At 43.4% G+C, this 12359-nt stretch overlaps 1 protein-coding gene across 2 annotated transcripts; it reads right to left on the reverse strand.

Annotated features, from left to right (window-relative positions):
• Positions 1-1352: 1352 nt before the first annotated feature.
• On the reverse strand, positions 1353-8725 carry CKLF (chemokine like factor). 2 transcript variants are annotated; one of them, XM_044434323.1, is made up of 5 exons: positions 8642-8725; positions 8113-8431; positions 6309-6467; positions 2737-2832; positions 1353-1899 (listed from the first exon to the last, which is right to left on the reverse strand). In XM_044434323.1, the coding sequence occupies exons 2-5, from the start codon at positions 8239-8241 to the stop codon at positions 1795-1797; spliced, it is 489 nt and encodes a 162-aa protein (XP_044290258.1). In that variant the 5' UTR covers positions 8242-8431; positions 8642-8725; the 3' UTR covers positions 1353-1794. The 2 variants fall into 2 exon arrangements, with proteins under 2 accessions (XP_044290258.1, XP_044290259.1); XM_044434324.1 differs by lacking the exon at positions 8113-8431 and having other exon boundaries at positions 8642-8723.
• Between the last annotated feature and the right edge of the window lie 3634 nt (positions 8726-12359).

Below are 12359 nucleotides of genomic sequence, written 5' to 3' on the forward strand. Positions count from 1 at the left end.
GAAGCGAAGGGCGTCCCGGCTTGGTCCCCAGATGTTGGGATTCCAGCAGGCCAGGTCGAGGCTCGGGCCCCCACCCAGCCATAACGTTTGCTCGGCGACTTTCACCTGAGGACAGTCACTGTCAGCCCTACCTCACAGGGTTGTCATGAGGATAAAATGGAGACGAGGTGCGTGCTCCTTGCAGGAAACAGTGGGATAGCAATAGAATGAATGCATACAGGAAATATCATAGTATGAAATGCTGCTTGTCCAGAGTTTCAGCCACCTCCGTGCATTTGCTTGCACACCCTCTTCTGCCCTCCCAATTAATTGAATAATCAGGGCAGGTTTTGGAGACTACCTTTTCTTATAGCTCTCCTAGGCTAGTGCAGAGTTCTTTTGCACTGACAGCTTTGGATGCCCCACACAAGACGCTTCCCTCTTGAGTGTGTGGGTGCTGATGGCTGTATATGCAGATACTTTATTTAAAGGCCAGGCATAGCACTCATCATCACAATCCCCACAGCTGCCCAAGGGAGCTGGAAAGCACAGGTACTTGTGTTGATGTGTGTGTGTGTGTGTGTGTTGTGTTGATTTGTATCTATATATATGATGTGTATGTAGCCAGGTCAAGGTACCAGGGAGACATTTTTTCTTCAGTAGAAAAACGTTTTAGCAGTTTTTATTGCCACCCAGGGCAGGGTTCATGTTTAGACAGAAAAAGCAATCCTAAGCATGTTTAGACAGAAAAAGCAGACTACATCCCTGTGTACCCCAGCCAGTATTAACTGTAGCCCATAATTCCAGTCTAAACATGCATAGGATCATGCTCTTAGCTGCTTATTCAAGACCAAGCCATCCCAAGTTTTTGCATTGTATCAGAGACAGACCTAGCCTGAAGAGCTGAAACACTGAGCACTGCAAAGGAACCAGCAGCATCTCTGCGTGTGCTGGTCCGTTTGGACCCTGCTCACTGGGTGACTTTGCACTGTGCACTGACTTCCAGTCTGACCCACCTCATAACTTCGTTGTTGTAAGGATAAAATGTAACGGGGGGGGGGTTGTGGGTATACATGTAGTATCATCATAATCTTAATAGTTCTTTCTCAGGCTGGAGATTGGCTTGAGTAAACAGAGGTGTGAACCAGCAAGCTGAAGCATGACCAAAGGGCACTGGCTCATTCCAATGAAAATATAGACACTTTTATACGTCACTTTCTCTGCCTTCTGTAGATGTTCTTGAGTGGGATATGAAGAAAGGCAAACTCTTATCTCACACCAAGCATGTGAGAAAGTGCTTCTTTGCACCCCTTTGAGCTGGGCTAGTAATGCATGTATTCCTGTCTGTTCTACAATACATACTTACAACTGAATAGCATTACATGCAATTCTTTTAATTCAAAACATTAAGATTTAACAAAAACAAGTTCAGCAAGTATCACTTGATAATCATTTGAAATGTAATGCTGGTTGGAACTTTCATAAAGTACATTGGATCATTTTTTGTTACAGATTTTTCATACTGGTAAAAAGGAATTTTAGAAAACAAGTGTATAAGAACAAATTTACATTTGTTGATGCATATTTTAATATAAGGGCACAATCCAGCTGAAATTAAACACTTTTTTATAATGCTGATTTTGATAGAAGAATTAAGCATTTGCTTAGCATTTTGTTTAAGATCAGTAAGTTTTTTAAGTGCTTGACTGGCTGGCTTGGCTCTTAGTGTGTAGAAAATACAAGAAAAAAGTGACACCAACAGCCTATTGTTGACTAGGTTTTCCAAACAGATTATAATGTTATTTGTTGGACATTCTATCTCTGAGAAACTGTCCTTGGGGCACCTCTATTAAAATTAACCTTCAACATAATAAGAGTTGCATCTGTTACGCAGAGAGCACACAGAATCAGACAAAATACCTGCAAATGGAAAAAAAATCAGTTCAGATTCCAGAAAAAAACATATGGAATATTATAAAATCATTGGTTTACAGGAAGTGACACAGCTCAGTTACTTAGTTCTGTTTGTGAATTTGTGATAAATAAGAAATTGCTTGCATTTCACATTCAATAAAGTAATTTCTCTCCTTTTACTTGGCAAACACTTCCTTGGACTTCACCTGAATAATAATACCAAGGACATCTTGATAAGCTACTCTGAAGACACAATTCTATGCATGTAGTATATTTTTGTCCTAAAAAAATCAGCTCCCAATGTTCTTCAGCTGGGGAATGCTGGGAATTTTAGAGCTTTTTCCCGTTTAAACAGGCAGAATATTGTGAGCCACCTAGGTAAAATGGAAATCTCACTAGCTGAGATCCCAATCTGGATGGAGCCTCACACCAACTATTTGTATCAGGTGCAAAGCTCCTACCAGTGGTTGAGATCCAAACATAGTTTACTAGCCAAAATTTAGCAAGCTGGGAATATTGAAATTGAAAAGGACATACTGACTTGCACTCAACTTTATGGAACAAAGTACATGGGAAACACCTTACTTAAGTTACTGCAGTCATCATCAGAGTCTGTTAGTAGGTTTAGCCTTCAAACCGCCGATGGCCTGAAATAAATGGTTTACATTCTTCCATGTAAATGAATGGCTTACAATGGAGGAAGGTAATGCACTGTCTTGGGGCACAGTTGCAGTAAGGGCAAAACCTACTCTGACCCTGAGCAGTGTGGTCCACTCAGACAGACGTCTTTGACAGGTGTATTTTTATGTGTATTTTTATTTCTTAAAGTGGTGTGTTACTTACTCCTCCAACTAAAGATTCAATTAGGATCTTCTTTATTACTGCGTACAGGCCCACAATGAAGAGGAAAAGAGCTGCCACCAGAGAATTGAAGGCATCCTGCAAAATGCAACAATGCGCTTACATGTCAGCCAGTGCTGGCTGATGCCATATTGCTACTGGCAACAGAGTAGTACCTGGCACCTGCCCCCAAGCCCACTCCAGGGTAACTAAGTTACTTTGGCACCTGAGGCAGAACCCCCCCCCCCCGTTCCCACTCTCTGCTATAGACATACACATAAATGAACATAGTAATGTAACTAATACCTACCTGAATCAACTGCCTGAGATGGTTGCCTCACTGAGTCCAATGGTACACCTCTGCTCAAAATGATCCAATTCCCATCCTAGAATGAGTGTGGGATAGGAGACCTGCACCTCTTTAGTAGCTGTAGCCTTTCAGTTGAGAAGTAATTGCAATGGGAACAGCAATGAAACATGGCACAGTGGACCATGTTTCATTGTTCTGCTCAGTGTGCCTGCCCTGGGTCCTCCTCCAGGGCTTTCCTCGCCTCCACCCTCTCAGCATTCCATGCTCACCGAGCATGCTCAATCCCGGCTAGGCTGTTGGGACTGTTTCTCTCAGGAGTTTCCCCCTCTAACTTATGTTATGCAAGTGTTGGGAGCTTTCCCTACAAACCTGTTGACACTTTGTTCTTGAGTGCGGATGATGCTGTTTTGGCTATATAAGGATCAGCACGTGGAGAACTAAATTTGTCGTTAGTATGTATGACATAGTCTGCACAAAACCTATGCACAGTGAAAGAGGCCCAAGAATTATTTATGAGTTGCATGACTGGACTCCCCTGCCTTTTCCCTTAATGCTACCTTCCCATCCATTGTATTTATCTATTCTCTTTTTTCTGTACATTTATTCATTTTGACCATTCTTTTATTGAGCCAAAATGTAAATTTTATTACAAAGTAATAAACCATTGCTAAGAAAATTTTACATGCTTGTTGGGACTGTGATTAATCCTATACTGAGCAGCAGACAAGCTTCTATGGTGAAACAAGTTTACTTTAATCATTTGAGCCCTTTCTTATACTAAAGCAAAAGATGTATAATTTAAATCCAGGCAACAGTGCCACCAAGTGGCTTTCCACCAGTAATGCCCAAACTGCTTAAGATTTCACCTTTACTCTCCAAACATATCCCAGCTGATGAACATGTGAAATAATACTAGGATTAAAGGCTTGCAAACAGTGCATTTTCATTGTTAACATTTTGCTATATGTGGTACAGAGCCTGGTTTATTATGTGACTAAGAAATAAATTTAATGATGATAATGATGATGCAGTTCTGACATTCAGGACAACTTGATTAGCAGAGACTTATTAGCTGGAGTACCCAACATTATTTCCTAGAATACATAATGGATTTAGCTTTCTTAGCATGGGGCAGAAAGGATGTATTCTGCCTCTTCCAGTCTGGTGCCCTCAGATATGTCAGACTACAGCTTCCATCATTTCCAGCCAACATGCCCATCACCCTGCTGTATGCACTCTCATTCTTTGGCCATGCTGCCTGGGGATGATAGGAATGGTAGTTCTATCAGATTTGCAGAACACCAGGTTCTTGGTTTGAAAGGCCTTGGTATGAATATCAGCATGTAATTATGATAGTTTCTGTGGAGCCCAGATCAGTTTTCAAGTGAAGACTGGTGAAGCACAGCTAAGAGACTGTAATATGAATCATGGAGATGCTGGTTTGAATCTTGCCTCTTTCATATACTTGCTAGGCAGCCTTAGCCTTGGACTTCCCATTTTCAGCATGGCAGATGTCCTTACAACCTTGAAATAAGTAAGGTTAACACACAGAAAATGCTTTTAAGATTGAGAATAAGTTACCTTGGAAAAGTGGAGATAAATATGAATGCATCCTCTGACTGTTGTAATTTGAGAGCTTTTCAACATAATTCCATTGCAAATAAAATGGAAAGGGACCAATTTCAATAAGGAAACATTTTTTAAAATAGTGACGGAAAAGAGCCAACAAATTCTCAAAGTAGATGTGACATGGTAGATCTGTGATCTTGCTATTTTAATGGCTCCCTGTAATGCTGCTGCCCTGGCATCTTGAAGCTAGGGAGGAGTAAGATGGAGGGACTGATGCACATCCATTCAGTCACTCAGTAACATGCCCTTGCTCTTCTAAACACTGAACGGGGCTGAAAATTAGTTCAAAACATCAAACAAAATGGGGCAAATCCTGATCTAGTTTGGTTCTTCAGGAATGGTGTCAGCCCATCTGTGCTGTTTCTAGATAAAGCTTTAAAGATGCAATTCTATGCACATCTAGACAGAAAAAAGCTGTCATTTCCCAGCACTGAAGGGAAATGTTGGGAATTGTACGGCTTTTTTTCTGTCTAAGCATGCATAGAACTGGCCTGCATCCCAACTGTTTGGCCAGCCTGTTTCACTCACAGAATGCTGAGGGGTCCAAATGGGAATGGCTACCATTTTTAACCATCCCATGTTTTTGCAACCCTTGTCTTCTTCTTATTGCAGAACATCTGTTGAAGTAGGAAAAGACAGAATATCTGCCTGGACGCGCTCCCAGTCTGGACTGTTCCCATCTGTCTGTTCTTTGTTTTAGCTAGTGGCAGCTGACTTCAAACCACTTGCTGGACTGAATTTTCTGCAATGCCCCACAGTGAGCTATTAAGTTTAAAATGATGAGTGGATTACAACTACATGTCTCAGCTTGTGGGGGCAGTGCTGCCAGTAAGTCCATCAGGGTGACAGACACCACAACAAGGAGTTTAGTCAGCCGTACCCAGAGATGCTGAGGACTGAACCTGAAACTTACTACATGTAAAACATGAACCTGGTCCCTGAGCTACAGACTCTCTTTTGTAAATAGATGAAACCTTCTCAACCATGTGGATTTGAGAGAATAGTGAAGGGCTGAAACATCAGTTACACAATATATTACAAGTAAGCATGTTGCACCATCAGACAGAAAAAGACAAAGGATCAAATCTTGACTAGCAAAAAATACACAGAACAATTCCAGTTTAGATTTTGACTTAAAACATTTGTCCCTACTTTGTGCCCGTAGCCTTGAGCAATCACTTCCTTATATGAAATGGCCATTGCAATTTAAAGCCCAGGGCCAGAGTTTTCCTAGTACAGAACAGCGGAAATATAATAAAGAATGCATGCAGCTGTGAAGGCCATTTCACACATTGTGGTAAAGGCAGGCTCAGCTGGGCGCACTGACAATATCATTTGACAACTGTACCAGTTACAAATATCTATTTGTAACATTTTAGGCCCTAAAAATTTAGGCCCTAAAATTTAGGGCCTTAGGTGTACACTTAAAACATCTTAGGTAAGTTATTTAGGACTGCAGCCAAAGCAAAATGTTTGCATATATAAATCAGAGTCAGAACTGTGAATTAAAGAGCAAAAACTATTTGTACCTAGCCTATTTTTCAAGAATTATTATATTCCCTAAGTTCTAGCTCCACACCTGCCTTTTGTATTGGCTTCAGAATGTGTACATAGATTTATGCAAATTAATACTTACAATCAAGGGCCAAAAGAACCAGGTTAACACTTTCTGCAGATCCAGCAGATACAAAAGGAAGAATAATGAATCAACTACAAGTTCTATGATAGTGAGTGTTAGAAATGCTTCCTGAATGTTGGTAAGTCCAAAACAAATGGTAGCTATGAAAGCTGCAACCTGCAAGAAAAATGACAAAGTAGATATTTAGTATCATACAGACATCCTAAAAATACAATTGTTCTGCCAAATTAACTACCTGAATCAAACACAAAGCTTAAAACTCCCACTGAAAGCATAGACTTTCAAAATGTATTATTTGCTTATTCAATGTTCTATTTGGGACTAATGGAATATATAGTTGTTTGAGTTTTGATGGATCTTGTATTCATTAATTCATTTTCTATTATATTTGTATCCCCAGCTGAACCTTCTTAGCAGCCAGAAGAATCAGAACCAGAAGTAGATGAAGAATGGTATATAAAACCCCTGTTTTGTGAGGAACTGGATAGGGTGAAGTTCAGGGAAATCTGATCTAAAGTAAAAACTATTGAGAACTATTTACCTGAGGAAGACCTTCTCACCTTTCTGGAATGGTAAGCAATCACATTTAAGAACCTTTAAGAAATTGCATCTTATTACAGTATTTGAAGAGTAACAATTTATTTATTTATTTATTTATTTATTTATTTAATTCTCCTAAACAATTTCTGTTAATAAACATTTTTTGTTCATTCTCAAGTTTGCCTTTAGTGGCAGTGTCAATCCCATGTCTACACTATATAGCAATCACGTTGCTATAGATAGAGGGTTATTCCAGTGGCAAGGTTTAAAACAGTTTTATAGCTGAGGTGACATTCCCAAGCAGAGAAGTCTAACAGGGACTTTATTAAAAACTGTGGCAGTCAATTCCATAGACGAAAAACTAAAGGTTAGTATTTTAAAAAATGATGGAATATTTCAAATGGTTTTCTGTTAAATCTTGCAGCAGGAGTAAATGTAGTAAGTAAAATAAATAAAATATAATGGAAAGGATGGGTATCTCTCAATCAGTACACAAGCATGTACCTACATACAGTACTGGACCGCATGTGCAACTTTTAACCTGGGAAGGTTTGTAGTGCAACACCAGAAGAGCTCGCACACACTCAATAGAAGCAAATGAGAGAGGAAAAACCGTATTTCCCAAAAATAAGACTGGGTCTTATATTAATTTTTGCTCCAAAAGACGCATTAGGGCTTATTTTCAGGTGATGTCTTATGTACAACAATCTACATTTATTCAAATAGTCATTCCATCTTCTTCTGGAGCATTCTCATAACTCTCCAAACCTCAAATTGTCTTGCAACAGACATACTAAACGTGTCTGTCTGGCTGACGATCTTAACTGGGGCTTATTTTGGGGGGTAGGGCTTATATTACAAGCATCCTGAAAAATCATGCTAGGGCTTATTTTCTGGTTAGGTCATATTTTAGGGGAAACAGGCAAGTAGCAGAGTTTTGCTGAGAATAGCTTTCAAGGTTTTTGCTGTTTCCTTGCAAATTATTAAAGGGCTCTGCAAATGCCCCTTTCTAAAGAGAAAAGAAATAAACTGCGGAATGAAAGAAAACAGTTAAAGTATCCACAGTGGCACAGGAGCAGACTAGTAGCATGGCCCAGCAGCAGCTACCAGTGAGCAAGCCCCACAGGAGTTGTTTTTGCAGAAACGCTGCCGTTACTCACAGCAGTAGAATATAGAGGACTGCTTGCTGGGTTTAATGTGTACAAAAAGTAGTAAGCGATGCCAGAGCTTTAGTAGGAGTCCTCCACCCCAGTCCTCTTACATCTGTTGTTCCTAAATCCCCGGCTGGATGGCAGGGGAGGCTGGGGATCGTGTTCATTGCTTCTTGTCTCTTGGGAGCGACGGTCGTCGTCCTTGGCGGACCCATCTGGGGGGTGCCGTGCGGCCCCATCGCAGGATGCAACCTTTAAAACTCGCAGAAATATGACGAGAGGAGCCTTACGGGCAGAGGCGCTACCGACTTCCCTTGCTGCGCGGAGGCTCCCCAGTGGTGGCAGTGAGGGAGCGAGAAATGCCCTCTGCACGCGCTCAGAGGCACCTCCCCCACTCCTGCTTCAAAAGTGAGTGCGTGGGGCTGAAAACTGGAGGATGCAAATGGAGAAGCCCGGATTCAGGGGGCAATCCTAAGCAGATTTAGACGGGGAAAAGCCCCACGGCCCCCAGCGTTCCCCCCCAAGCCCACTTTTTCCGGGCTGAAGCGGCACGGGACAGCGCTCGCGATTCATGTTGGGAGAGAAGCCGCCCCGAAGCAGCCCGGCCGCCCACGGGCCTCCCTCCGCCTGGCCGCCTACCATGCGGGCAATCTTCAAGGCGCCCTTCACGGAGCGCAGGAAGGCGCGATTCACCTCCACCATGGTGGCCTCCGAGGCGCCGCGCCCGGGCAGGGAGCGCGCCTCGGCCCGGGCGGGAGAGCGGGAGGGGGGGCGGTGCCGGAAGGGCGCCCGTTGCTCTTCGCGCCTCCGGGCGGCGGCGCGCGGGGGCCAAGGCGGTGCCCACCCTGCGGGGGTGTTGTGAGGACACCATGCGGGAGGTGGGGCGCGCCGGCTTCCCCCCGCTTCTGGTACGGGCGGAGAATTGGCAGCGAATGGGTAGTTTGCGAGAACCGTTTCTTCTATGGATTGACTTAGGCTGTCGGAGAAAGGTGGGCTAGACACGTGTCACAATATTTAGTCCGCCTTTCCTTCAGGGACCCCAAGGCGGGTTTGTGTGGGGCAAGAGGTCGACATGCAAGTTCCCTAGCCCGGCGGCGTTGCAAATGGCTCTGCTGGCTCGTCTCAGGCATCCTCAGGTGGAGGGGGAGCAACATCCCAGGGCAGGGGTCAATCCCGGCCCTCTCGGGATCCCAGTCCAGCCTTCAGGGGTCTCCCAGAGGCTGTATGGGTGGCTGACTCTCTAGGGTTGGAGCCCTGAATTTCTGGTAGGCCCTCTGCCTCAGCACCCTGCTGGCAATGGGCACTTGTTGAACAAAGGTCTAGGAATTAAAGGATCTCTGTTGCATCGGATTCCCCTGGGCGAGCGGGCTCTTTGCCACGGGTGTGTTCCCTCTTTGAAATTTTCTGCCTGAAGTCTTTTTCTGAAATCAGATGCCCTCCTCCCTCCATTCACAGATCCCTTTTTAAATATAAGAGTGACCCTAAGAGACTAGGTCCTTTATGCACACAGACTTTAGAGTACATGTGAATTAGCACACAACTCTGTATTTTTTGTTTTGTTTTTGCATTTTTTATTTTTGGTCCTGTGAGGCTAAGACCTGAATCTGCCCCGTTCCAGGTGGTAATGGCAGCTCTCCTCCAACCACTGCCCATTTGGTGTTTTCCCATGTTTTGTGCTGTCCCCCCAACAGTTGGATAACATGGCTTTTTAAGGCAAAGAAGTGCCTGTTTTTTCTCCCTTGCAAGGAACCCAGGGTGGCTGGCATAGTCTTCCACTGTTCTATTTTGTCCACCCAACAATCTAGTGAGGTAGGTTAGGCTGAAAGTCAGTGACAGGCTCAAAAGGCACCCAAGTGTGCCTTCTGGCTGGGTGGGGACAAGAGTTTGGGTTTTCAGTGCTCTGGTCAAGCACTGTAACCTGCATCAGTCTGGCTTAAATTAGGCTGCAATGGCTAATGGAGTAATTTCTCAGATTCATTGCTAAGAAATATTTTGGATTAATTAAAAAGGTGTCCCAGTTTATTGGCTATAATAAGGATAATTTAAACATTAAAGTGAATACAAGTGCAATGCAGATGGTAAGTGTTGGCTTAGAAGAGGCATTCCTGTTTACAGATGAAGTTCTTTGAAGTTGCCTAGGCTGAAGACTCTGCTCATCACATTGTTTACTAACAGCATACTAGTCGCCACACATGCCCCCTCCCGTCTTCGTTAATCAACTCCTAAATGTCTGTACTGGGGCAGGAAACCCTTTTGCAAGACCTGTTGTGACAGCTCTCGGCTAAACTGCAGAATTAGACCTCACCAGGAAGTCTGATTTTATCTGCATAGACTTGCATCTAGGCAGTGCGTTGAATTCACACTTAGTGAATGCTTGAAGTAGACATTGAAGTCAGTGAGGCAAGTTAGTCATGAATAACCCTAAGGATTATGAAATTTGGGTTCAGCCATCCTGGCTGGGGAATGTTGAGAGATTTAGAACTGTTTTCTGTTCTAACATGCATAGGATTGCTCCTTTACGTTATTTCTGCTTTATTTTCCTGTTGCCGTTCCCCTTTTGTTTTTGTTATATTTGAAGTATAATACTAATAACATAAATTTGGATCCAATGAAATGATTTCTTGTTGGACAATTATGTAATCCCCAGTTAGTGCTGCAATGAGCAGCAATATTATGACTGGCAAACATAAGCATGTTCGTGAATATAAACATGCATAGGATTGTTTCCATCATTATTAATTTATATCACCCTTTTCCTCTCAAGGTGATGTATGTGATCCTTATAGGAAAGTTTCTATACAATTGTTTCAGATGTGTTTTTTGTGGGGGAGGGAAAGGGGATTTTAAAGCTATGTACTATGTGGTTTGTTTTGACCCCTGCCTCCCCCCCCCCCCACACACACTCATGTCTATCTTCTAGTCAAGGACAACACTTTATGCAGCTGTTGTGTGAGCGCTGTAATGCTGTGGCATATCAATGCAAGTCTACCAGGTGCCAGAAAATGCTTCTTTTTGCTGCAACAACGTATGGATGCTTCTCGGGATAATACATGGCAAGAGCTGCGTGCATCATGTACCCTAACTTAAGAAGGGAGCAAGTTTCATGATGTAGTTTCAATGTTTTGGTTTAAGCCATGCATGTTTTTCTGAAATAAGGGCTACTTAGTGCAATGGATCAGCAGGAGAGGCCCTCCTCCGGGAGCCCTCACTGAAGGAAATTAGGAGGGTGGCTACTCGGAGGAGGGCTTTCTCAGCGGTGGCGCCTAAGTTATGGAATGCGCTCCCCAGAGAGGTCCGCCTGGCGCCGTCGTTATTTGTTTTTCCACGCCAGGCGAAGACCTTTTTATTTAAACAGCATTTTAAATGTTAATATTATTGAATTTTATTCAGCCAGGGCGGCTTATTTTATTTTACTGTATATATTTTAATTGTTATTGTTTTAATGTATTTTGTATTTGATGTTGTAAGCCGCCCCGAGGCCTTGGCAAGGGGCGGCATAGAAATGTTTTAATAAATAAATAAATAAATAAGATTGCATCTAGAGTTTTTTTTTTAAGCATTAATTGAAGAAGTTGTATTTATGCAAGGCACTGAAAAACAGCTTTGAGCCTGTTGTATATAGTTTGTTCGGTCATGGAGATATATATGCAGCCCAGAAATTGAAGGACAGTTCTGGTATTCATACCTGATAACGTTAAAGGCAGTTTTGGACGTTAAGGCGCAATCCTATGCGTGCTGGCTGGGGAAAATGGGGGGTTGCAGAACTCTCTTTTCCCCTGTCTAACCGTATAGGATCGTGCCCTTAAAATATTTTTCTCCTTCTCGAGCAAAAAACAAAACAAAACAAAAACCCCGTTCTTGGAGCAGCTTACAATCGGTGAAATAAGGCAGACCCTGCACGCGGTAAAAAGATGACACGCAAAGAAAGGGATGGGCGAGGGAGAGGGGAGAGCAGATTTTGAGCGGGACCGGTGGCCCCTGCTGCACCTCTCGTCTAGTGGGGGCGGACAGTCCGGGTGGAGCACGCCTTGGTGTCCTCCCGGTCTGCTCCTTTCTTCCTCAGCCCTTTTTCATTCCCACAGGACAGCTGGCGGTGTGCGTGTATCCAACTGGATATTCCCTTGGCCTGCTCCTCCCAAACATCAGTACAATTAACAATTATCTAGGAATTCACTTCATTGCGGTTGCTTATTTGAAATGGTCCACTCCGGCGCTTTGTCGGACGGCATGCACGTCCAAATGATGGCCGATGACACGCACGAAGGGAGGCGCTTGCCCAGCTCTACGCCTTGCGGACTCCCCCTTGCGGAGCTTCGCGCAGGAGGCGGAAGGAAGCATCGCGGCGAGAGGGGCGGAA

Source organism: Varanus komodoensis, unplaced genomic scaffold (genome assembly GCF_004798865.1).
Source record: "Varanus komodoensis strain SLA01 unplaced genomic scaffold, ASM479886v1 scaffold27, whole genome shotgun sequence".
In the NCBI taxonomy this organism is placed as follows: Eukaryota; Metazoa; Chordata; class Lepidosauria; order Squamata; family Varanidae; genus Varanus; species Varanus komodoensis.

Coding starts and splice junctions, on each gene's coding strand:
- CKLF (XM_044434323.1), bottom strand. CDS start 8,241: ATGGGGCCGCACGGCACCCCCCAGATGGGTCCGCCAAGGACGACGACC. Junction 6,468..8,112: donor GGGATTTAGGAACAACAGAT/GTAAGAGGACTG, acceptor TTTTTCTTGCAG/GTTGCAGCTTTCATAGCTAC. Junction 2,833..6,308: donor GGTTCTTTTGGCCCTTGATT/GTAAGTATTAAT, acceptor TGCATTTTGCAG/GATGCCTTCAATTCTCTGGT.